General features: G+C 35.6%; 1 protein-coding gene across 48 annotated transcripts in view; it reads right to left on the reverse strand.

Moving 5' to 3' along the window:
- The window catches only part of rbfox3b (RNA binding fox-1 homolog 3b), a 997,536-nt gene that overhangs the window by 460,116 nt on the left and 511,750 nt on the right, over window positions 1–25,670 (reverse strand). For 28 of the 48 annotated variants that reach the window (XM_087243785.1, XM_087243780.1, XM_087243783.1 and 25 more), the window contains 3 exons: window positions 23,172–23,225; window positions 14,676–14,736; window positions 14,439–14,492 (listed from right to left, as the gene is read on the reverse strand). In XM_087243785.1, the coding sequence (XP_087099911.1) occupies window positions 14,439–14,492; window positions 14,676–14,736; window positions 23,172–23,225 (169 nt within the window). Of the gene's footprint in view, window positions 1–11,230; window positions 14,493–14,675; window positions 14,737–15,896; window positions 15,990–23,171; window positions 23,226–25,670 lie in introns of all 48 variants that reach the window. The other 20 variants (XM_087243765.1, XM_087243763.1, XM_087243758.1 and 17 more) reach the window with 2 other exon arrangements.

The raw sequence follows: 25,670 nt of genomic DNA on the forward strand, positions 1-25,670 counted from the left end.
AATCAGAGTGAGTGCGTATGTGTGTGTGTGTGTGTGTGTGCGTGTGTGTGGAGTGAAGTGTCCAGTCAGATGCTGGAGTGAGAAAGTCAAACTGTGTGCATGTGCATGTATGCGTGTCTGTTCATCAGCACTAAACGTCAGCATATGTTGAGTGTTTGGCTGTGGTCCTGCTCTCAGCATCAGTAGCCTGTAAACACACACAGTATGACTGGACTCTTCGCTCCAAGCATGCACGCACGCATGCACCCACACACAAGCACACACACCCCCACACGCACGCACGCACACACAGCCTGACTGGACATTTCTATCTATGCACGCGCACGCACGCACGCACATGCACGCTCACACACTCACACACACGCACACACACACACACACACACACATTCTCTACAGCCATAACATCATTGAAACACCAAGAACATTGAACATCTTAGCAACCAGCCTTAGTTAAACACCCTAACAACCAGCTCTAACTCACTAGCAACCAAAAAGAGAATCGTAGCAGCCATCTACAGTAGAACAACCAAACAACCAGTTAGAACATCTTAGTGACAGCTAGCAACAAGCTAGATTGAATGACCTTAGCAACCAAATAGAACACGGATGTTTTTATATTTATTTACACATATTTCAAAAATTGAAAAAAAAAAAAAAATTGAACACCCTAGCAACCAGCTGAAGTAGAACACCTTAACAACCATCTAGAACTCACTAGCAACTAAAAAGAGCACAGTAGCAACTAGCTACAGTAGAACAACCAGTTAGAACATCTTAGTGGCACCTAGCAACCAGCTACATTGGAAGACCTTAGCAACCAAACATACACAGATGTTTTTTTTTTTTCTATTTATCTACACACATATATACCAAAATAATTAATAAAATAAAATAACAAAACAATAAACATCCTAGCAACCAAACAGAGTATCGTAGCAACTGTTTACAGGAGAACAACCTAACAACCTGTTAGAACATTTTAGTGACACCTAGCAACCAGCTAAATTGGAAGACATTAGCAACCAAACAGAGCACAGATGTTTTTATATTTGCCAACACACATTTTTAAAATTGAACACAGATTCAACATCCTAGCAACCAGCTGCACTAGAATACCCAAACAACCTGCTACAACTCACTAGCAACCAAAAGAGCACAGTAGCAACCAGCTACAATATAATTACCAGTTAGAACATCTTAGTGACACCTAGCAACCAGCTAAATTCGAAGACCTTAGCAACCAAACAGAGCATAAATGTTTTTATATTTATCTACACACATTTTAAAAATTGAACAGACTGAACATCCTAGCAACCAGCTAAGCTAGAATACCCTAACAACCAGCTAGAACTCACTAGCAACCAACAAGAGATTCGTAGCAACCAACTACAATAGAATTACCAGGTAGAACATCTTAGTGACACCTGGCAACCAGCTAAGTTGCAAGACCTTAGCAACCAAATAGAACACAGATGTTTTTTTATGTCTAAATTCATTTAAAAAACTGAACACAGATTCAACACCGTGGCAACCTGCTGCCGTAGAACACCCTAACAACCAGCTGGCTGTTAGGATGTTCGGTAACGCTTTCTTTTACAACCCGCAAAGTACCGCGTAAGTACAGTGAAATTACAGTGTACTTTTCTGTACGTACTGTGTAAGTATAATGAACGTATGTGTAGGTATGAGGGAACAAACCGTAATGCTTGGGTAAAAAGGGGGTATCAACCAGATGTTCATCACGAAAATTACCGCGTAAGTACAGTGAAATAACGGTGTACTTTTCTGTACCTATAGTGTAAGTATAAATAACGTTTACGTAAGTATAAGGGAACAAACTGTAATGCTCGGGTAATAAGGGGGTAACAACCAGATATTTAGCATAAAAGGTACCGCGTAAGTACAGTGAAATAACGGTGTACTTTTCTTTAAATTGCAAATGAACAAACCATAATGTTTGCGTAAAAGGGGAGTAACAATAAGATATCCATCACGCAAAGAAGTATATTAAGTTTACGATGTACATTTCTTCAAGTATTGTATACATATAAAGAATTATGCAAGGATGGTGACAACCTACTGCTATCTGCGAATGTACTGTATATGCACCTGCGTGAGTACATTAGTACTCTTATTCAGTGCTTGGGTTTTATATGGGGTGTTTAATGAATAAAAGGTTTACAACCTGTGAAATTATGAACCCTTATTGTATACTGTATGTATTTTAAATCTGCAATTCAATATAAAATATATTTCCATACACTACTTACCTTATGTTTACTCGTCGATCTCACCAAAGCCATCAATGTCTCCATAACTCACTATCAACAAACAACTTTGCATGACATAGGCCTACCGTCAGGGTTCAATGCAGATTAAAACAGGCTCGCATCTTTACTGCTGTTGCACAGGGGGGCTAACTGTTGCATTTCAGTAAATGTATAGCTGATGCTTTATAGAAAAATCTAGTAATTTGGTCTTTAATTAATAAAAACTGCTGCTGTAGTTTACTCTGTTCTTAGTGTTCAAGTATACACTAGTATGTTAAAGTTCAGCTTCTTCCCTCTTTGTTCCCTGTAGTTAAAGGGTAAATACAGTATTTGTTCCCTCCTTGTTCCCTGTACTTACAGGGTAAATACCACATTTGAGGGTTGTAAATTAAAGTGAAGCTTTGTTCCTCCCTTGTTACCTCCTTGTTCCTTGTACTTATAGGGTAAATACCACATTTGAGGGTTGTAAATTAAAGTGAAGCTTTGTTCCTCTCTTGTTACCTCCTTGTTACCTGTACTTACAGGGTAAATACCACATTTGAGGGTTGTAAATTAAAGTGAAGCTTTGTTCCTCTCTTGTTACCTCCTTGTTACCTGTACTTACAGGGTAAATACCACATTTGAGGGTTGTAAATTAAAGTGAAGCTTTGTTCCTCTCTTGTTACCTGTAGTTAAAGGGTAAATACAACATTTGTTCCCCCCTTGTTCCCTTTAGTTTACAATGTAAAATCTTCAAGGCAGTGAAATAAATATACAAACACACAATACATTTCTTCTTTACTTTGTAACCTTTATTTTAATAAATAAGCATTTTAAAAGACTTCATATTAATCAAACATTGTCTTGTCTATCATTGCCTATACTCATTCATTTTCTCTTCGGCTTTGTCCTTTTGTTAATCTGGGGTCGCCACAGTGGAATAAACCACCATCTTATCCAGCATATGTTTTACGCAGTGGATGCCCTTCCAGCTGCAACCCATCTCTGGGAAACATCCATACACACCCACTCACACGCTTCACTACGGACAATTTAGTCTACCCAATTCACCTGTACCGCATGTCTTTAGACTGTGAGGGAAACCGGAGCACCCGGAGGAAACCCACGCGAACGCAGGGAGAACTCCATGCAGAAACCTTCTTGATGTGAGGAAACAGCACTACCTACTGTGCCACCGTGTTGCCACCCAGCTGCAACCCATCACTGGGAAACATCCATACATACTCATTCACACACATACACTACGGACAATTTTACCTTACCCAATGTCACCACATATTTTTGGACTTGTGGGAGCACCCGGAGGAAACCCACGCTAACATGGGGAGAACATGCAAACTCCACACAGAAATGCCAACTGACCCAGCCGAGGCTCGAACCAGCGACCTTCTTGCTGTGAGGCGATTGTGCTACCCACTGCGCCTGCCTATACTCAAACAGCAAAATAACACATTATTTCCTTCCCCCTTTTTTTCTGGCATCTCTTGCTTGGCTTCCTCTTCTGCTCTTCTCAGCTTCCACTGAGGACTCTGATGGTGAGTGGCTGATGAAATCCCATGGGTCTTGCTGCTCTGCATTTATATAAAATATATGAACAGACAGAAAGGCTTTTAGTAAGCTATAGACATGTTTATTTTCCTGTTTAATGTGTGTGTAGTGGTTGTCCAACAATTTCACACACTAAACATTTACAGATACCATACAGACACTATACATTACTATCAAACAAAAGTACTATGATCAGATCATATGGTAGATTGTGATCATTTATAGTGATAATAATTAAAGCGCAGAGGGGAAAAGGCTTAAATATATGTGCAGGCAGTATAGACTTTGAAGTAAAGATTATTTGCAGTTCAGTGTACATATTTAAATTCTGTGTCACTCATTAAATGGTAAGTAAATGTAACGTTTGGGTTAACTACCCCTAAGGTTAGTTTTTGATTAAAGTACATGTCTTAACCCATCATTAGTCCTAAATAAAGTGAAAGATAACATAATATGGTTGATGTACTGTTATGGACCCTTTTTACATTTCAGCACAGTGAATGGGAAAGTACAACACATTTTTTTTACAATCTTCTTTGCTCAAATAAAATGAAAACTTTACGATGGTGTTGTCTCGACAATTAGAAAAATAAAAAAATATTGTGAAACTGATAACGCCAGCAAGAAGAGAGAATAACTTCTAATTTACTCATGACCATAGACACTGTTTGAAACACCTCGCACATGTAATCATATTATATAATGCATACGTAAACACAAATAAATGTTATTTTATAAAAAAATCATATAAAAAACTCAAGGATTTTAGATCCTGATTATCGTTAAACGCGTCATAACAGTGTTGTGAAAAGGGTGTAATTGTTAAAAATAGGTACAAACATCAGATATAAACAAAAACCTAAACAAACACTTCTATGTACATAACGTCATAAAAATACTTGTTTTATTTACCTCGCGCTGCCGTCCTTGTACTGCCGTGAACAGGAAAATCTGGGAATGGAGGACGGAGAGTTGAATCGATTCGTCTTCAACAAACCGATCAGTGTGACATCAAAACATCGCGAGAACAACAGACAGCTCTGTGTGCATTTGAATCCATCTCGCGATATTGTATCACTTCAGGTACGCGCCTACTGATTTGTTGATTCAAACGAGTTGTGAATCAAGAAGCCTCTAAAGATCCGAATCAAACTGCAGCAGCACGCCACGAGGTTTTGCTCAGACTGTTGGGACGTTTGGAATTGCTCCGTCTTGTCACCATGTAACACATGTGAGTAAATCGTTGTCAGTAAATAAGGCTATTGTTACGATTAGAAATTGTGCATTAACCAGATTATATTTATTTTGTTTCATTTGTTTTTAGCGTAACATTAACGTTAGTTCATGGCCGAATCTAAACGGCCAGCAGCGAATATTTACCAATGTTTACTGTCGTTTACTTTGCACATCTTAGAAATGTTGCCAAAGTTCCTCTGGATTTAGTTTCTTCATGTCATTCCAGAAAGACTGGATGATGAGCAGGTCAGATCTCTGTGGCTGTTGTCATACTGACTGTGCAGACGATTTTCTCCCTTTATACGTTAATTACAGCAAAGTTAATGACAAAATTAATGTTTGGAAATGTAAATTGATATATTCTGTAGCATGCCAGTTTGATATATCAATACCCCCCCCCCCCCAATTACTATTAACGTTTGCCTAGGACTTTAGCACAGTAGCCTACTATTTAAGCCTTTTCCCCTCTGCCCTTTAATTATTATCACTATAAATGATCACAATCTACCATATGATCTGATCATAGTACTTTTGTTTGATAGTAATGTATAGTGTCTGTATGGTATCTGTAAATGTTTAGTGTGTGAAATTGTTGGACAACCACTACACACACATTAAACAGGAAAATAAACATGTCTATAGCTTACTAAAAGCCTTTCTGTCTGTTCATATATTTTATATAAATGCAGAGCAGCAAGACCCATGGGATTTCATCAGCCACTCACCATCAGAGTCCTCAGTGGAAGCTGAGAAGAGCAGAAGAGGAAGCCAAGCAAGAGATGCCAGAAAAAAAGGGGGAAGGAAATAATGTGTTATTTTGCTGTTTGAGTATAGGCAGGCGCAGTGGGTAGCACAATCGCCTCACAGCAAGAAGGTCGCTGGTTCGAGCCTCGGCTGGGTCAGTTGGCATTTCTGTGTGGAGTTTGCATGTTCTCCCCATGTTAGCGTGGGTTTCCTCCGGGTGCTCCCACAAGTCCAAAAATATGTGGTGACATTGGGTAAGGTAAAATTGTCCGTAGTGTATGTGTGTGAATGAGTATGTATGTATGTTTCCCAGTGATGGGTTGCAGCTGGGTGGCAACACGGTGGCACAGTAGGTAGTGCTGTTTCCTCACATCAAGAAGGTTTCTGCATGGAGTTCTCCCTGCGTTCGCGTGGGTTTCCTCCGGGTGCTCCGGTTTCCCTCACAGTCTAAAGACATGCGGTACAGGTGAATTGGGTAGACTAAATTGTCCGTAGTGAATGCGTGTGAGTGGGTGTGTATGGATGTTTCCCAGAGATGGGTTGCAGCTGGAAGGGCATCCACTGCGTAAAACATATGCTGGATAAGATGGTGGTTTATTCCACTGTGGCGACCCCAGATTAACAAAAGGACAAAGCCGAAGAGAAAATGAATGAGTATAGGCAATGATAGACAAGACAATGTTTGATTAATATGAAGTCTTTTAAAATGCTTATTTATTAAAATAAAGGTTACAAAGTAAAGAAGAAATGTATTGTGTGTTTGTATATTTATTTCACTGCCTTGAAGATTTTACATTGTAAACTAAAGGGAACAAGGGGGGAACAAATGTTGTATTTACCCTTTAACTACAGGTAACAAGAGAGGAACAAAGCTTCACTTTAATTTACAACCCTCAAATGTGGTATTTACCCTGTAAGTACAGGTAACAAGGAGGTAACAAGAGAGGAACAAAGCTTCACTTTAATTTACAACCCTCAAATGTGGTATTTACCCTGTAAGTACAGGTAACAAGGAGGTAACAAGAGAGGAACAAAGCTTCACTTTAATTTACAACCCTCAAATGTGGTATTTACCCTATAAGTACAAGGAACAAGGAGGTAACAAGGGAGGAACAAAGCTTCACTTTAATTTACAACCCTCAAATGTGGTATTTACCCTGTAAGTACAGGTAACAAGGAGGTAACAAGAGAGGAACAAAGCTTCACTTTAATTTACAACCCTCAAATGTGGTATTTACCCTGTAAGTACAGGTAACAAGGAGGTAACGAGAGGAACAAAGCTTCACTTTAATTTACAACCCTCAAATGTGGTATTTACCCTGTAAGTACAGGTAACAAGGAGGTAACAAGGGAGGAACAAAGTTTCACTTTAATTTACAACCCTCAAATGTGGTATTTACCCTATAAGTACAGGGAACAAGGAGGGAACAAGAGAGGAACAAAGCTTCACTTTAATTTACAACCCTCAAATGTGGTATTTACCCTGTAAGTACAGGTAACAAGGAGGTAACAAGGGAGGAACAAAGCTTCACTTTAATTTACAACCCTCAAATGTGGTATTTACCCTGTAAGTACAGGGAACAAGGAGGGAACAAATACTGTATTTACCCTTTAACTACAGGGAACAAAGAGGGAAGAAGCTGAACTTTAACATACTAGTGTATACTTGAACACTAAGAACAGAGTAAACTACAGCAGCAGTTTTTATTAATTAAAGACCAAATTACTAGATTTTTCTATAAAGCATCAGCTATACATTTACTGAAATGCAACAGTTAGCCCCCCTGTGCAACAGCAGTAAAGATGCGAGCCTGTTTTAATCTGCATTGAACCCTGACGGTAGGCCTATGTCATGCAAAGTTGTTTGTTGATAGTGAGTTATGGAGACATTGATGGCTTTGGTGAGATCGACGAGTAAACATAAGGTAAGTAGTGTATGGAAATATATTTTATATTAAATTGCAGATTTAAAATACATACAGTATACAATAAGGGTTCATAATTTCACAGGTTGTAAACCTTTTATTCATTAAACACCCCATATAAAACCCAAGCACTGAATAAGAGTACTAATGTACTCACGCAGGTGCATATACAGTACATTCGCAGATAGCAATAGGTTGTCACCATCCTTGCATAATTCTTTATATGTATACAATACTTGAAGAAATGTACATCGTAAACTTAATATACTTCTTTGCGTGATGGATATCTTATTGTTACTCCCCTTTTACGCAAACATTATGGTTTGTTCATTTGCAATTTAAAGAAAAGTACACCGTTATTTCACTGTACTTACGCGGTACCTTTTATGCTAAATATCTGGTTGTTACCCCCTTATTACCCGAGCATTACAGTTTGTTCCCTTATACTTACGTAAACGTTATTTATACTTACACTATAGGTACAGAAAAGTACACCGTTATTTCACTGTACTTACGCGGTAATTTTCGTGATGAACATCTGGTTGATACCCCCTTTTTACCCAAGCATTACGGTTTGTTCCCTCATACCTACACATACGTTTATTATACTTACACAGTACGTACAGAAAAGTACACTGTAATTTCACTGTACTTACGCGGTACTTTGCGGGTTGTAAAAGAAAGCGTTACCGGATGTTCTACGGCAGCAGGTTGCCACGGTGTTGAATCTGTGTTCAGTTTTTTAAATGAATTTAGACATTTTAAAAATTGAACAGACTGAACATCCTAGCAACTAGCTAAACGAGAATACCCTAACAACAAGCTAGAACTCACTAGCAACCAACAAGAGATTCGTAGCAACCAGCTACAATAGAATTACCAGGTAGAACATCTTAGTGACACCTAGCAACCAGCTAAGTTGCAAGACCTTAGCAACCAAATAGAACACAAATGTTTTTTATGTCTAAATTCATTTCAAAAACTGATCACAGATTCAACACCCTAGCAACCTGCTGCCGTAGAACACCCTAACAACCAGCTAGAACTCACTAGCAACCAAAAAGAGCATCTTAGCAACCATCTATAGTAGAGCAACCTGTTAGAACATAATAGTGACACCTAGCAACCAGCTAAATTGAAAAACCTTAGCAACCAAACATAACACAGATGTTTTTATATGTATCCACACACATTTTCATTCATTCATTTATTTTCTTGTTGGCTTAGTCCCTTTATTAATCCAGGGTCGCCATATCGGAATAAACCGCCAACAAAACAATAAACATCCTAGCAACCAAACAGAGTATCGTAGCAACTATTTACAGGAGAACAACCTAACAACCAGTTAGAACATTTTACTGACACCGAGCAACCAGCTAAATTGGAAGACATTAGCAACCAAACAGAGCACAGATGTTTTTATATTTGCCAACACACATTTTTAAAATTGAACACCGATTCAACACCCTAGCAACCAGCTGCACTAGAATACCCAAACAACCAGCTACAACTCACTAGCAATCAAAAAGAGATTTGTAGCAACCAGCTACAATAGAATTACCAGTTAGAACATCTTAGTGACACCTAGCAACCAGCTAAATTGGAAGACCTTAGCAACCAAACAGAGCATAGATGTTTTTATATTTATCTACACACATTTTAAAAATTGAACAGACTGAACATCCTAGCAACCAGCTAAACTAGAATACCCTAACAACAAGCTAGAACTCACTAGCAACCAACAAGAGATTCGTAGCAACCAGCTACAATAGAATTACCAGGTAGAACATCTTAGTGACACCTAGCAACCAGCTAAGTTGCAAGACCTTAGCAACCAAATAGAACACAAATGTTTTTTATGTCTTAATTCATCTCAAAAACTGAACACAGATTCAACACCGTGGCAACCTGCTGCTGTAGAACACCCTAACAACCAGCTAGATTTCACTAGCAACCAAAAAGAGCATCTTAGCAACCATCTATAGTAGAGCAACATGTTAGAACATAATAGTGACACCTAGCAACCAGCTAAATTGGAATACCTTAGCAACCAAACATAACACAGATGTTTTTATATTTATCCACACACATTTTCATTCATTCATTCATTTTCTTGTTGGCTTAGTCCCTTTATTAATCCAGGATCGCCATATCGGAATGAACCGCCAACTTAGCCAGCAAGTTTTTACGCAGCTGATGCCCTTCCAGCGGCAACTCATCTCTGGGAAACCACACACATTTTAAATATTGAAAAAAGCATTAAACGTCTTAGCAAGCAGCTGCAGTAGAACACCTTAACAACCAGCTAGAGCTAACTAGCAACCTAAAAGAGTACAGTACCAATCAGCTGCAGTAGAACACCCTAACAACCAACTAGAAGTCACTAGCAACCAAAAAGAGTACAGTAGCAACCAGCTGCAGTAGAATACCCAGTTAGAACATCTCTGTGGCACCTAGCAAGCAGCTAAACTGGACAGAACGCAGAACGCAGATGTTTTTTTTTTATATCTACACACATTTAAAAAATATTGCTTCTAAATCTGTATATATCTTATTTGTACAATAATATTTTAATATATTATAGATATACTGAATCTAATTGTAGATTATATAATGTTATCTAGAGGAACAGGTATCATGCTTCATGCTTTAATATGTGCCGGTGCATTAGTTTGTTGGTGCTGTGTTTAGCATATGGCTCCGCTGAGCTCCATGCCATTTCATTTTCCTTATGAAAGACTTTTACAGTCATTGAGACTCGGGGGCAAATCAGAATGAACTCGAAACAGAGCGCGCAAAATGAACTGGAGCCAATTACTCCGCGCTGAATTCTTCATTTGTGCACACTGAAGAGTTTTAAAAGAAATGTGATCCGTGACTGCTAATCAAATTGAGCCGAGAGCTAACTAGCAGCGCTAATGATACGACCACCATCTGACTGCAATAAATTAAAACAGCGGTTATGATGTGTTCAATAGCGTGTGCTTTTTTTATTGAGAATGGAAGCCAACGTGGCATCTAGTTTCACTAATAACACGCTAGCATGAGTGCTTTTATTGGGTGCTGGTGGATTGGTGGTTGAGGACTGCTAACACAGCGGTCTCGGGTTCACTTCCATAAAGTGGAAAATTACTGACATCAGCAGTGCGCTCTGAGCGAGACATTTAACCCCAGATCAGCTCTGCTGGGACGGACCCCATAATGCACCAAAACACCTTTGGAACCAGGCAGAAAAACGAAAAGGCATAGTTTACCAAGAAATGAAACTTTACTCTGTATTTACTCACCCTCAAGTGATTCCAAACCTTTTTGAGTTTCTGTTGAACTCAAAAGAAGATAGTTTGAAGAATGTTATAAAAACAGGAAAAAGGGGAAAAATACTATGAAAGTCAATAATAAAAGGTTTTCAAAATTTTTTTTTTATAATTTATTTTGTGTTCAACTTAAACAGGTTTGTGACAACTTAAGGCTACTGTAAGTAAATGATGACACATTTTGGGTGAACTATCCCTTTAAGTAATCCGAACCTTAGCAACCATCCTAAAAATACCAATCAAAACACATTTGCAACTTCATAGCAATGTCATAGCAACTATACATCCTAGCTAGAACAGCTACAAAAACCACCTGAGACACCAGCAATAGTAGAACACCTTAGCAACCAGCTACAGTAGAACACCCTAGCAATCAGCTATAGTAGAACACCCTAGCAACCAGCTAAAGTAGAACAACCTAACAACCGGGAAAATCTTAATGACATCTAGAAAGTAGTTAGAGTGGAAGACAAAATAATCGATTAACCGTTAACCGAAAGGGTGCGTTTGTAACCGATTAATGCTATCAGTTAAACGATTAAAATTATTAATTTATATATTTTTAGTTTGGCTGCATAAGGTGCCGATTGAATGCGCCTTTGCGTTAAGAGAGGCATCTTTTGCACGCGGCTCATCCCAGAGCAGCAGTTTGTGTTGTCAAGACAACTACAGAGAACTTTTAAAGAGCTTGGTTTCCGCTACATTCATTCTTCCATGGCGGGGACCAAAATGCATCCCGCCACTGCTACATTACCCATTCAAAACATTCAGTTATTGTTGTTTATAATAGCGGATTATAATCGCATCAACACGTATTAAAAGGTAAGTGAATCATAACAGCGCAAACTTTTCTGTAATCGTATAGTGCTGTGCGCTATCTGTTTAACCCTTTGGGGTTACGTGCTGACTAACTGACTGACTGACTGACAGGTGCGTGATGCGTGAGCCAAGCAAACATGTAGAAGCTTTCAGTTAAGATGAACACAGTTTCTATAGTTATACTTTATTTAGAGATAAAGTATGATTCTGCATATAATCACTCTATCTTGCTGAAGTTTATAGCCGTTTCACTTTACTTAAGGACTCATTATTGCCGCTTTGAAGGTGTAATCGCTGTTTTAAGTTATCCAGAGCTGTATTAATGTACAAATCTTGAATATAATAATATTATTAAATATTACAATTGTAACAACACAGACAGCAACACTTATGCACAATCGATACCCAGCTGATTCGGTCGTTTCATAAGAGGACCGCGCCTCTTCTCTTCTTTTTTCCTTGTCAACATAAAGGCGGTGAGGTGCGCCTCACGTTTTTGGAATGAAAAAAACACGTTAGCTGTGGTCGACCACTTGTTCAACTGCAAGACATACTTAACTTGCGGGACGATAACGTATAACCCGTGCCTACAGACACATTTGCAAAGAAGCAAAATGGAATTAGAATATTGCTGTTTGAAACAGACGTGTTGATGCCAAAAAAGTGCTGAGGTTGACCTGGATCTGTGTCATAAACACAACAAATAGGCTTTACCTTTTATTTTACAGCTTATAAAGCATGTATGCACATTAATGCAATATCATATTTAAACAACAAAACTGTTTACAAAAAGTCAACATATACGCGCGTTGTTGTTGTCTTTTCATCACGCAGCGCGCACTTGAACCGCGAGGGAGAGAAAGGAAACCATATAGCAAGACATAATCTTTAAAATAAAATAATGATTTCTATTAAGAATGTAAAAAGGTTTTGATATTATAATAATAACAGCGGGGCATTAAATAAATGCTTATTTTCCGTGGAGCGAGCAATTTGAGGAAGTCTGCTATTTTATTTGACGGAAGACAAAAATATTAATGGAAAAAAAACAGCCTATGCCGGTTATTAAAAATAATCAGTCAGTATTTTGGATTTGTAATATAAATTAATTATTTAAGTGGAAAATAATGTAGGGCAGTCCTATTTATTTAATTCATTTTATTTAGATTATTCTGCTCTTCTGTGCTAAACACTGCAGGTGCGTGAAAATGCTCTGTTGTATTGTTCTATTATTAATATGCTAGCATATAAAAATAAATCAGTATTTTAAAATGCAATATTTAATGTGTCAGACACAAAATAGACACGTCAATTCGTTTAATATAAAATTAATAGTAATCTGACCAGTTAACCGTTAATAACTGATTAATGAGCGGCGGTTGTCGGTTAGCAAAATTAACCGAAATGAGCATCCCTAGTGGAAGACTTTAGCAACCAAACAGTACACGTCTCAGCAACAAACTAGATCAACATAGCAACCAGCCAAAACATCCTAGCAACACCCTAGCAACATCCTAGCAACCAGCTACAGAAGAACACCCTAATAACCAGATAAAACTCTAAAAACTCTAAAAACATACAAAAAAGACCATACTAGCAGCAACAATAGAACAACCTAGCAACTAGTTGTAAAATCTTAGTGACACCTAGCAACCAGGACATGTAGAAGACCTTAGCAACCAAACCAAACCAAACCTAGCAACCAACAAAAACACTGTAGCAACAGTGTAGAACATCTTAGCAACACCCCAGAACCCCCTAACAACCAGATATAACTTGCTAGCAACTAAAAAGTATATACTAGTAACCTGTAGAACAACCTGGCAACCAATTGAAAAATATTATTGACACCTCGCAACCATGTGCGAAAATGAATGTGTGGAAGACCTTAGCAACCAAACCGAAAACATTAGCAGCATCCTAGCAACCAACAAGAACACTGCAGCAACCGTTAAGAACATCTTAGCAACACCCCAGAACCTTCTAACAACCAAATATAACTTGCTAGCAACTAAAAAAATGTATACTAGCAACCTGTAGAACAACCTAGCAACCAATTGAAAAGTATTAGTGACACCTAACAACCATGTAAGAAAATTAGTATGTGGAAGACCTTAGCAACCAAACCAAAAACAGCATCCTAGCAACCAACAAGAACACTGTAGCAACAGTGTAAAACATCTTAGCAACACCCCAGAACCCCCTAACTACCAGATATACCTTGTTAGCAACTAATACGTGTATAGTAACCTGTAGAACAACCTAGCAACCAATTGAAAAATATTAGTGACACCTAACAACCATGTGAGAAAATTAATATGTGTGGAAGACCTTAGCAACCAAGCCAAAAACATTAGCAGCATCCTAGCAACCAACTAGAACACTGTAGCAACAGTTTAGAACATCTTAGCAACTCCCCAGAACCCCCTAACAACCAGATTTAACTTGGTAGCAACTAAAAAGTGTATACTGTACAAGCAACCTGTAAGGCAACCTAGAAACCTATTGAAAAATATTAGTGACACCTGGCAACCATGAGCAAAAATGAATACTGGCACGAACAGATGTGTGCATCCTCACCTGCGTAGAGCTCTGGTGCGTAAACGGCTCCTACAACTGGGTTGAGCTTCCAGCCTGCAGAAACACAGGACAGAGATGGAAATATCCAGGCAAACACTTGAGCGTGTACTTTAATAGATCCCGCTGGGGTTAAAACAACGTCTGTCAGTGAGAGTCAGAAGCGTTCAGCAGCTGTAAATGCTGAGGCAAGCAGGTGACGGCCGTTTAGTCATGCTGAGGAGATTTATAGGCTCTTACTGTTTGTGTACGGGTTTACTACTTTCTTATTCGTCATCACTCTCGCCGTGGCGTTGTTCACCTGAGAAAAAAAGATACAGAGAGATGTGAAAGCACTGCGGGAACATACATCTCAAAAGCCATGCAGGAAAAACTGCGCTCATGCAAAACATGCATGAATATCTTTTAGATTATACAGTCATTTCCCACAATGCATTATTTTAGAGTTATACACATTGCAAAATAAAAGTTTGTAAATGCAAATATTTGGCAGAATTTCTACATTTTGTGGTGCCTTAATAACAGTTTGAATTGATGACATACATAGGCAATGGAAACCAAAATATCCCAGATGTATCTCATGAGGGACAAAGCAAACAACTCATGATGTCTTCTGATTTTGAATGCGTTTTAAATTGCTTGTACATTATCCAGTGAAAGATGAAGATGATGAATATTTTAAAGAATCAGCACAACTTCAGAACCAACTAATTAAATGCCTCTCAGAGATCAATTCAATAAATATTCTGGGTCATTTTTCACAATATTTGATACAGTTTCTAAAGCTGTTTCTAAGTTTAAAAATAAATAAATATAATATTAATTATATATATATATATATATATATATATATATATATATATAATTAATTATATATATACATACATTTATACATATATATATATGTATATATATATATATATATATATATATATATATATATATATATATATATATATATATATATACATATATATATATATATATATATATATATATATATATATATATATATATATATATATATGTGTATGTATGTATGTATGTATGTATATAAAACGCTGGGTTGTTTTTAACTATTGGGTTAAAAAGTGTAATTTAAATTTAATTGAAAATTAACGTTGGGTTTCTCTATATTTGAATTAGTATTTGGGTTGTGACAACCCATAATTTTTTAGTGTACCACATTATTTTTATATAACAGTGCCCCAATTTGAAATATGGCTTGAACACATTTTAAACAAAATTCTTCTTCTTATTTACTATTTTTAGCATTTAGAAGTTGTCAATAGAGCATGCAATCAGCTTGATATAACCCAGAATATTTCTCTAAGATGTGACACACATACACACAGTCGGTCAGGTATCGTGCAGATGCTCAGAAACCGCAGGATGAGTTCAGGAAATGAGGTCAGCAGGCAGAAAAAGAGGGCGGAGAGAAAGGGAAAAAAAGGAAAGCACCTCGATTTTACGTCCTTCTACGATTGTACCGTTTAGTTTCTCCCGTGCGCGATCTGCATCTGCACTCGTTTCAAAAGTTACAAAGCCAAAGCCCTGCGTGGCATGAAGGGAAGCAGGAGGGGAGAGAGAGAAACAGCGGTGAAAAGAGGTATGGAGAAAGTCAGGGGATCACAAAAGGACCAACACCTTACAAAACACAATACAGGTACACACCAGAAGAAGAAAAACAGCACAAATACAGAGCCCGCCTGTAAAGTGGTTGATTTAGGTCATGGTATTGGCAGAAATAACACTTCTTAAGGCCTAGTCCCTATAAAAAATGTCATTGCAGAGTTGCAAATGTAAAATGTATCTTTGCAAAACTATCAGGTTTTTAGAAAAGTAAAAGTTCATCTGCTGAAATTAAGAAAGGTGATCCCTGTGACAGAGTTAAAGAACTTTAGTGAAAATTTTTTGATCTGTTCTATCCATTAATCAAAATAATATTTTTTTTATCATGCTTTTAGGAAATAAAATTATATAGAAATGAGGCATATCAACAAAGCCCAAATGAAATGAATAAAGCTGTTAAGTTTGGTGTGCGTGAGTGACACTGAAGTCGAGAAAAATCTCATTTTAATAAATAATACAGTATGTATTTTAGTTGTAATCAATAGACATATTAATTTTTAAATTAGACAAAATTATACATGAACAGGAATAAAATCCTTCAGAATATAGTTATGAATAAAACTTAAGTTTGATGAGAGTGACATTAAAGTGGAGAAAAATCTAATTTTAATAAATAGTATAGTATTTACTATACCAGTAATCCACATAAAATAGTGTATACATCAGGTAAAACATTATATCACCAAACCCCACAGTAAAAAAATCAGAATATAGATATAAATAAAGCTGTTAAGTTTGGTGTATGTAAGTGACACTGAAGCAGAGAAAAAAATCAAGATTTACTAAAATACACCATGAGCTTTAGTTGCAATTTATATGAATAATATTGTATAAATCATGTAAAGTGAAATAGTGAGTGACACTTAAGTAGAGAAAAATCTAATTTTAATAAAATATACAGCACGTATTGTAGTTGTAATCTAAAGAACGAATGCTGTAAAAATTGGGTAAAACAATATATGAACAATCCCCACAGTAAAATACTTCAGAACATAGACATGAATAAAACTGTTAAGTTTGGTGTATGTAAGTGACACTGAAGCAGAGAAAAAATCAAGATTTACTAAAATACACCATGAGTTTAAGTTGCAATTTATATGAATAATATTGTATAAATCATGTAAAGTGAAATATAAACACCCCACAGTAAAATCTTTCAGAATATAAATATGAACAAAACTGTTGAGTTTGGTGGGAGTGAGTCACACTGGAGTGGAGAAAAATCTCATTTTAATTAAATATAATATATGTATTGTACCTGTAATCTATCGAAATAATACTGTATAAATTAGGTAAAATAATATAGGAACAAACCCCATAGTAAAATCATTTGCAATATAGACATGAATAAAACTCTTAAATTTGGTGTCTGTATGTGACACTGAAGTGGAGAAAAAAAATTATTTGATAAAAATATCCAGTATGTAGTGTAGTTTTAATCTATAAAAATAATACTGTATGAATCAGGTTAAACAATATATGAACAAATCCCACAGTAAAATCCTTCAGAATTTATATATCAATAAAACTGTTACGTTTGATTTATTTAAGCTACACTGAAGTGGAGAAAAACAAATCTGATTAAAATATACAGTATGTATTTTAGTTGTAATCTATAGAAATTATACTGTATAAATTAGGTAAAATATTATATGAACAAACCTCACAGTACAATCCTTCAAAATATAGATATGAATAAAACTGTTAAGTTTGGTGGGAGTGAGTCACACTGAAGTGGAGAAAAATCTAATTTTACTTAAATATAACGTATGTATTGTACCTATAATCTACCGAAATAGTACTGTATAAATTAGGTAAACTAATATTTGAACAAACCCCACAGTACAATCCTTCAAAATATTGATATGAATAAAACTGTTACATTTGGTGTATGTAAGTTACATTGAAGTGGAGAAAAATCTTATTTTAATTAAGTATAACGTATGTATTGTACCTATAATCTATCGAAATAATACTGTATAAATTAGGTAAACTAATATTTGAACAAACCCCACAGTAAAATCCTTCAGAATATAGATATGAAAAAAACTGTTACACTTGGTGTATGTAAGTTGCATTGAAGTGGAGAAAAATCTTATTTTAATTAATTATAACGTATTTATTGTAGCTGTAATCTAATTTATCGCAATAATACTGTATAAATTAGGTAAAATAATATATAAACAAACCTCACAGTAGAGTCCTTTAGAATTTAGACATGAATACAACTGTTAAATTTGGTTTCTTTAAGTGACACTGAAGTGGAGAAAAATATAATTTTAATAAGATATACAGTATGTAGTGTAGTTGTGATCTATAGAAAAAAAATACTGTATAAATCAGGTAAAATAATATATGAACAAACCCCACAGTAAAATCCTTCAGAATATAGATATAAATAAAACACTTAAATTTAGTGTCTCTATGTAACACTGAAGTGGAGAAAAAACATATTTTTTAAATATACAGTATGTACTATAGTTGTAACCTACATAAATTATACTGTATAAATCAGGCAAAATTATATATGACCAATTCCAGCAGTAAAATGCTCAAAATATAGATACAAATAAAACTGTTAAATTTGGTGCATTTAAGTGACAAAGAAGTGGAGAAAATTACATTTTAATAAATTGTACTTAAAACATTAGCATTGGAGTTTAAATACTTAAATATTGTAGGTTAAATGCGTATGACATGAATTCAATGTGGGTCATACTTCATAAAATGTTAATATACTGTACAAAATGTTTCTTTATTTATTTTTTAAAAATCATTTATTTATTGAAATACAGTTTATTCACATTTGCCCACATTTACAATCGCACAATCCCAGCTATTTTCAACCAATTAAACAAATGGATTAAGCTAATTTTACTGACCACTCACTTAAATGGTTCCAAACCTTTATGAATTTCTTTCTTCTGTCAATATTTAAAAAAAAAGCTGGATGCCTCTAAATATTGACTTCCATGGTAGGGAAAACAAATAGTGTTAAAGTCAATTTTTCAAAACATTTTTCAAAATATCTTCTCCTTTATTCAACAGAAGAAACGCATGTGAATGAAACGCAAACGATGACAGAATTTTCATTTTGATTGAACTATCACTTGACAAAAAGATGATCTGTGTTCATCATGATGACTCAGTGGCCGATAGTAATCAAGAGGGGGCGGAGCTACAGATGATTGACTGCAAAACAGTGTTTGTATAATACAGAAAGAGTCTTCAATCAGCCCAAAGGCTCAATAAACACAGGAGACTTTCACACAGGAACTTCAGCACCTTCTGCTTCACAAAATTATCCATCAGACAGACACAAGATCAACAGAGGGCCGAATGAATCCCGTGGACATCTCACATGACCGCGTCTTCTCTCCTCCGCTGTTTTATCATGCAATAATTAGCTTACACGCAGGGGTAAAAAAAGAGACAGCCCATTTTTCAACAGGGACAAACATATTGAATGCAAATGGCTGCTTCTTAGAAAATAGATTGTTTATTAATGGGCCGGGGGGTTCATTATACAGCCACGCTGGGTGGTGGGGAAAGCAAGGCATCATGGGTAATGGGCTTTGTAGGGCACACCACAGTGAATGGTTGCTTGAGCAGAAAGCGATGTCATCTTCATCTTATCTAGCTGTCGGGGACGGAGGAATTATCACACGCCATCCACACACACTGACTGCCGGAAAAAACCTGCATGTTCACTTTCAGTGTTTCAAATCAACACACTACAGATTAATAAAAGTAACATTGTATTGTCTATTTATATGTGAGGTGTTTTTCATTTTTAAATAAAAAAAGTAAGTTTAATCCAATTCACTTTAAATATACATTATGTATTCCAGTTTAAATATGTAAATATTGTGGGTTAAGTACTTATGATATGAATTCAACTGTTGAGTTGAAAATAAAACTGTTGAAATACACTTTAACTGTGTTTTGTGGCTGAAATCTACAGAAATACCGCACAAATTTTATGGACATATGAACATTTAAAATGTTGGCATACCTTTTAACTCCCTGAGATTTTTTTTTAAATGCGCGCAAACTTTTAGAACAGAATTTGAATCTAAAATTTGATTATTTTAACATGGGTACATTTTGTTTATATATTAGAGCTATTTTTTTACTGAAGGAATAACTCGGGACTTGTGGAGCTGCTCATCGATGGGTTTGCTCTTCAGTGTTTGGACTTTCATCCGTGAAACTTAAACCACACTGAACTGAACTGACACAGTTACAATTTACTAGAAATTCTATGTTAGGCTGCTTTGACACAATCTACATTGTAAAAGCGCTTAGAAATAAAAATGAATTCAATTGAATATTGACCATTGTGTTATTTGAGGAATAAAATGTTAGAGAAATCATACAAAATTAAGTATGAAAAAAACTGTAAAATCCCTTATATAGATATGAATAAAACTGTTAAGTTTGGTGTATGTAGGTGAAACTGAAGTGGAGAAAAATCTATTTTTAATAGAAAAAAACACATTAAATATATGTATTGTAATATATCTAGAAAAGTTGTATAAATCAACCTTTTAAAATAAAAACTCTGCAGTAAAACATTTAGAATATAGCTAACTGTTAAGTTTGGTGTAGGTGTCACTGAGGGGAACAAAAAATTATTTTAACAAACTTTTTTTAAAGATAAATATCGTATCTAATTTAGATTTGTAACTGAAAATAAAAAATATAAAGTGCAATAAATTAAGTAAAAACTATATTTTGGATGCTTTCTTCACTACATGTGCTTTGCCTTTATCATCTTATGTTTTTGTGGACCAGCAAGCACATATTTCTGGTCAGTTTAAACATAAACGTTCATGTTTAATAATCAGATTTCAGTTAAATAATCAGAAACAGTTTTCAATAATTCAACTTCTGCTGAAAACCCAGATGAAAATGACAATTCTTATTACATTTTTATTTTATTTTATTTTTTTGGGGGGGGGATGTTGACTATATTTACTTGATTGTAATCTATCCCAAACATTTTTGGCATTTAACTATCATTTACATACTGTTTATTTTTACTTGACATTTAAATTTACATCATTGTCTATTTTTTTATGTGTTTTTTGTACCAAAACATGCTATTTTTATTCTTTTTTTTTTAAAGCAATATTAAAAACTATTTATTTTCATACAAGTTTAAGTTTGGTTTTATTTTTTAGACATTTCCACTTAAATGCTTTCTTCTACATTACTTGTGCTTTGCCTTTAACATCTTCTGTTTTTTGTGTACCAGCAAGCACATATTTCTGCTCAGACTAAACGTAGAGTTTAAACGTAAACGTATACGTTAAATAATCAGATTTCAAAAGCTTTCAATAATACAAATTCTGCAGAAAACCCAGATGAAAATGACAATTCTTATTTGATTGCTTGTTTTAATGCATGTCGACTTGGTGGAAAAATAAGGTTAAAGCTCTTTATTTACTTCATTACAATCTATCCCAAACATTTTTGGCATTTATTTATTATTTACATACTATTTGCTTTAAGTGAGGTCTATCCAACCCAGGCTCATTGGAAATATGTTCCCAGGGCTACATTTATGAGAACCAACAAGTATGTACCCTGGGCTACGTCTTCTTGCAGTTTTTTTAATTCACAAATCCACTAAAGGGCGCAGTGTACAATTGTACAATCTCAAATATGTTACTTGAGCATGTTTTCTTATATGTGCCCTTTCTTGTAAGTCCACCAGTGGCCGCTCTGTATATTACTGCAAAAATTAACATCTTAAAATAGGTAAGCCGTCAGCCCATAATGCTCATTTTACACATAAAATGCAGCCATTGTGTACCAGCAAGCACATATTTGTGGTCAGATTTTAAACATAAATGTCCACGTTAAATATTCAGGGGTCAAAAGTTTTCAATAATATAACTTCTGCTGAAAACCTAGATGAAAATGACAATTCTTATAAAATGTTTGTTTGTTTGTTTGTTTGTTTGTTTGTTTTGAAGCATGTTGACTTGACTTTATTTACTTCATTAGAATCTATCCCAAAGCATTTTTTGAATTTATCATTTTTAACATTTAGCATGCTTTAAATTGACTTCATTGTCTATTTTTTAATGTGTTGTTTTGGTCCAAAATGTGCCGTTTTTATTCTTTCTATAAAAAAACAATGTTAAAAACTATTTATTTTCGTTTATTATACATGTTTAAGATTGGCTTTGTTTTTTTACACATTTCCACTCGTCAAATTTTACTACTTGACAATTTCGTTAACTAACAAGGCAACAATTGCAATGTGTACCCAAAAATAAATCTGATATTTCAATTTATTACACTAAATTGTATTTACACCAAGCCTTTTTAAATAGATTTTACGTTCAGTTAAAGGAACAGTTCACCCAAAAAACTAAAATTCTGTCATGATTTACGCAACCTTCAGTTTACAACAAAAATATTTTGAAAAATATTGCACACCTGTAACTATTGACTTCCATAGTATTTGTTTTTCCTACTATGAAAGTCAACAGTTACACGTTTCTAACATTCTTCAAAATATCTTCTTTTGTGCTCAACAGAAAAAAAGAAACTCATAAAGCTTTGGAAATCCTTGAGGGTGAGTAAATTTTGGGGTGAGCTATTCCTATAACAATAAAAACAGTTAATTTTATCTTTATTTTAGGTGCATTTGTTTGAAAATGCTGGACTTCTGAATGCTAAACATTCCAAAATTATTTTCAAAAACAAATCCAACATCAGAAACGGTCAATCTGACTCTCACTCATCTTTCTATATGACTCTTATCCGAGCATGTTGTAAAGGCCTTGGAAGGAAAAGAGCAGATTTATTGACATTACCTGAATTATGTTCACACGTACAAGCCGAGCAAAGACTCAAGTCAGCAGCAAACAGTGGATTAAGCATGAAGCGTTGTGAGCCGCGAGACGGCTGACCCCTGCTCTGAGTATGTGCACTGTCATGTCTGTTTTGTTCTTTGACTTTATAGTCTTTAATCTGGCTCGAGGAGGATCAAGTCGCCGTCTCTAAGCCAATAAAGGGTTCAGAAGAGAAGGAAGCAGATCGTGGCTACACAAACGGAGAGGAGAAGAAAGCAAGCATCATTCATACCTTTGATCCTCTTTCATTAAAGATAATCTCCACGTCTAAGATCTTCCCGAATTGCTGCAGAGAAAGAGAGAGCGAGAGGAAAAGCGAGATGAAGATGGGAATAAGAAAGAGAGAGATAAATCGATTAGGGCCATCTGCGTCCATGAGAAAGTGGAGCTTGAAACCTGGGATGAAATAATAAGATCATGGACATTACATAACACACAGGACATGTTAGATGCTTCCCACTTCAGGCTTCATAACAGAACTTTTACACAAGTTTAGATTGGCAAAAAAACTTTCGCAATTCTGTTGCTGTAATCACATTCAGAAGCACTATTAAGCATCTCTGAGAAGCCTGTGGTGTGAGTTTTTTATTTCTTTAAGTGAGGTCTATCCAATCCAGGCTCATTGGAAATATGTTCCCAGGGCTATATTTTTGAGAACCGACAAATATGTACCCTGGACTACGTCTTCTTGCAGTTTTTGTTTTCGCAAATCCACTAGAGGGTGCCATGTACATTTTGGACAATCTGAACTACATTACTTGAGCATGTTTTCTCATACATGCCATTTCTTGTAAATCCACCAGAGGGCACTGTATACATTACTGCGAAAACAAATGTCTTAAAATTATTAAAGCGTCAGCAGCAGCACCCCATAGTGCTCGTTTTAGACATAAAATGCAACCAGTGTGTTGCAGCGAGCACATATTTCTTGGTTCTTAATTTAGACCAGGGCACATTTTCCCATTGAGAATCAGATAAGAGTTTTCATATGAAATTTTCTTAAAGTCTATATAATGAGGGTTGATTAAGTTTGCAGTATGAGGTTAATAACATCATGAGAAGTCTGTTGTGTGAGATATACTGCAATATTTAAGTACGGGTTGAGTACATCCAGGTTGTTGTAATTACAGGATAAAGCTTGACAGGTTTATTTACAGCCTGTTGTGAATCGGAGGACTGCAGTATAAGACTGAAGAGCTTTATTCTGTAAAATCATCCGCTTGGATGTACTTTATCCAGCTTATTATATTGCTACTTGCCATAACACATAAAATCAGACACAAAACATTGTTTTTTTTCACAAGTTAAGAATGGCAAAAAAAAAAAAAAAAAACTTTTGCAATTCTGTAGCTGTAATCATTTTTTGAAGCGTTATTAGGCGTCTCTGAGCAGTCTCTGGGATGAGCTCTCTCATGAGAAGCCTGTGGTGTGAGCTTTAATTTTTCTTTAAGTGAGGTCTATCCAACCCAGGTTGATTAGAAATATGTTTTCAGGGCTATATTTCTAAGAACCGACAAATATGTACCCTGGACTACGTCTTCTTGCAGTTTTTGTTTTCGCAAATCCACTAGAGGGTGTCATGTACATTTTGAACAATCTCAAATACGTTACTTGAGCACGTTTTCTCATACGTGCCATTTCTCATAAATCCATAAGAGAGCGATGTGTACATTACTGCAAAAATGAATGCCCTAAAATAGGTCAACCTTCAGTGGCAGCGCCCCATAGTGCTTGTTTAACACATAAAATGCAGAAACAAGTGCTAAACAAATGCTAAACGAGCACATATTTTCCGGGTTTTAAAAATGTACACCAGGGCACATTTTCCCAGAGAATCAGATGAGTTTTCATCAAACGTTTCTTAATGTCTATGTGTTGAGGGTTTATTAATTTTGCAGTATGAGGTTTTTAACATCATGAGAAGTCTGTTGTGTGAGATATACTGTGAAATCTAAGTACGGGATAATGTACATCCAGGCAGTTGTAGTGCCAGAATAAACTCTGAGAAGAGGAGCACTGTTCTATAAGGCTGAAGGGCTTTATTCTCCAAAAAACAACTGCCTGGATGAACTTTAGCCAGCCCATTACATTGCTATCCACCACAACCTAAATAGCTACTTACCTAATACAAAACTTGAATTTACATTAGACGTGATAACCGTGAACCAATGATTATTCTTCAGACTATGTAAACGTACAACCAAAATCTATAATTGTTGCATCCCTAATTGTAATGCAACTTAAAAAAATAGGATATGGATGCGTCTGAATGTAGAAAAGGCCTACTTCAGCAATGCACTGCTTTTGTTGTGCTCTGAAATACATTTGAATACGTTTGTAAAAAAAAAAAAAAAGTCTATCGTACAATGCACTGATATTATGTAGTTTCAAAATACAATATATTCACATTTTAATGTAGAAAAAGCCAACGTGGGTGTCTTAAGGAGGAGAAATACAGCATATGGGCTCTTATATGTAGTTGTGTTATCACATAAAAGCAAGTCATATCTCTCCGGCCCTTCGTTTGAGATGCTTTTCATGAACCGGCCCTCGTGACAAACTAATTGAATAACCCTGCCATAGAGTGGTCCTGAGATGGAAAAAAAGGGACTTAATTACAGACACATTTTATTAGTTTATTTTTAAGAAATGTGTGTTTTTCTGTCAGTTCCTGACGACAAGCTCTTTTCCCCCTCTCTCTACATCTTGTTTTTGTTGTCTTCGTTCACTC

Source organism: Danio rerio, chromosome 3 (assembly GCF_052040795.2).
Source record: "Danio rerio strain M-AB ecotype USA chromosome 3, GRCz13ab, whole genome shotgun sequence".
Classification (NCBI taxonomy): domain Eukaryota; kingdom Metazoa; phylum Chordata; class Actinopteri; order Cypriniformes; family Danionidae; genus Danio; species Danio rerio.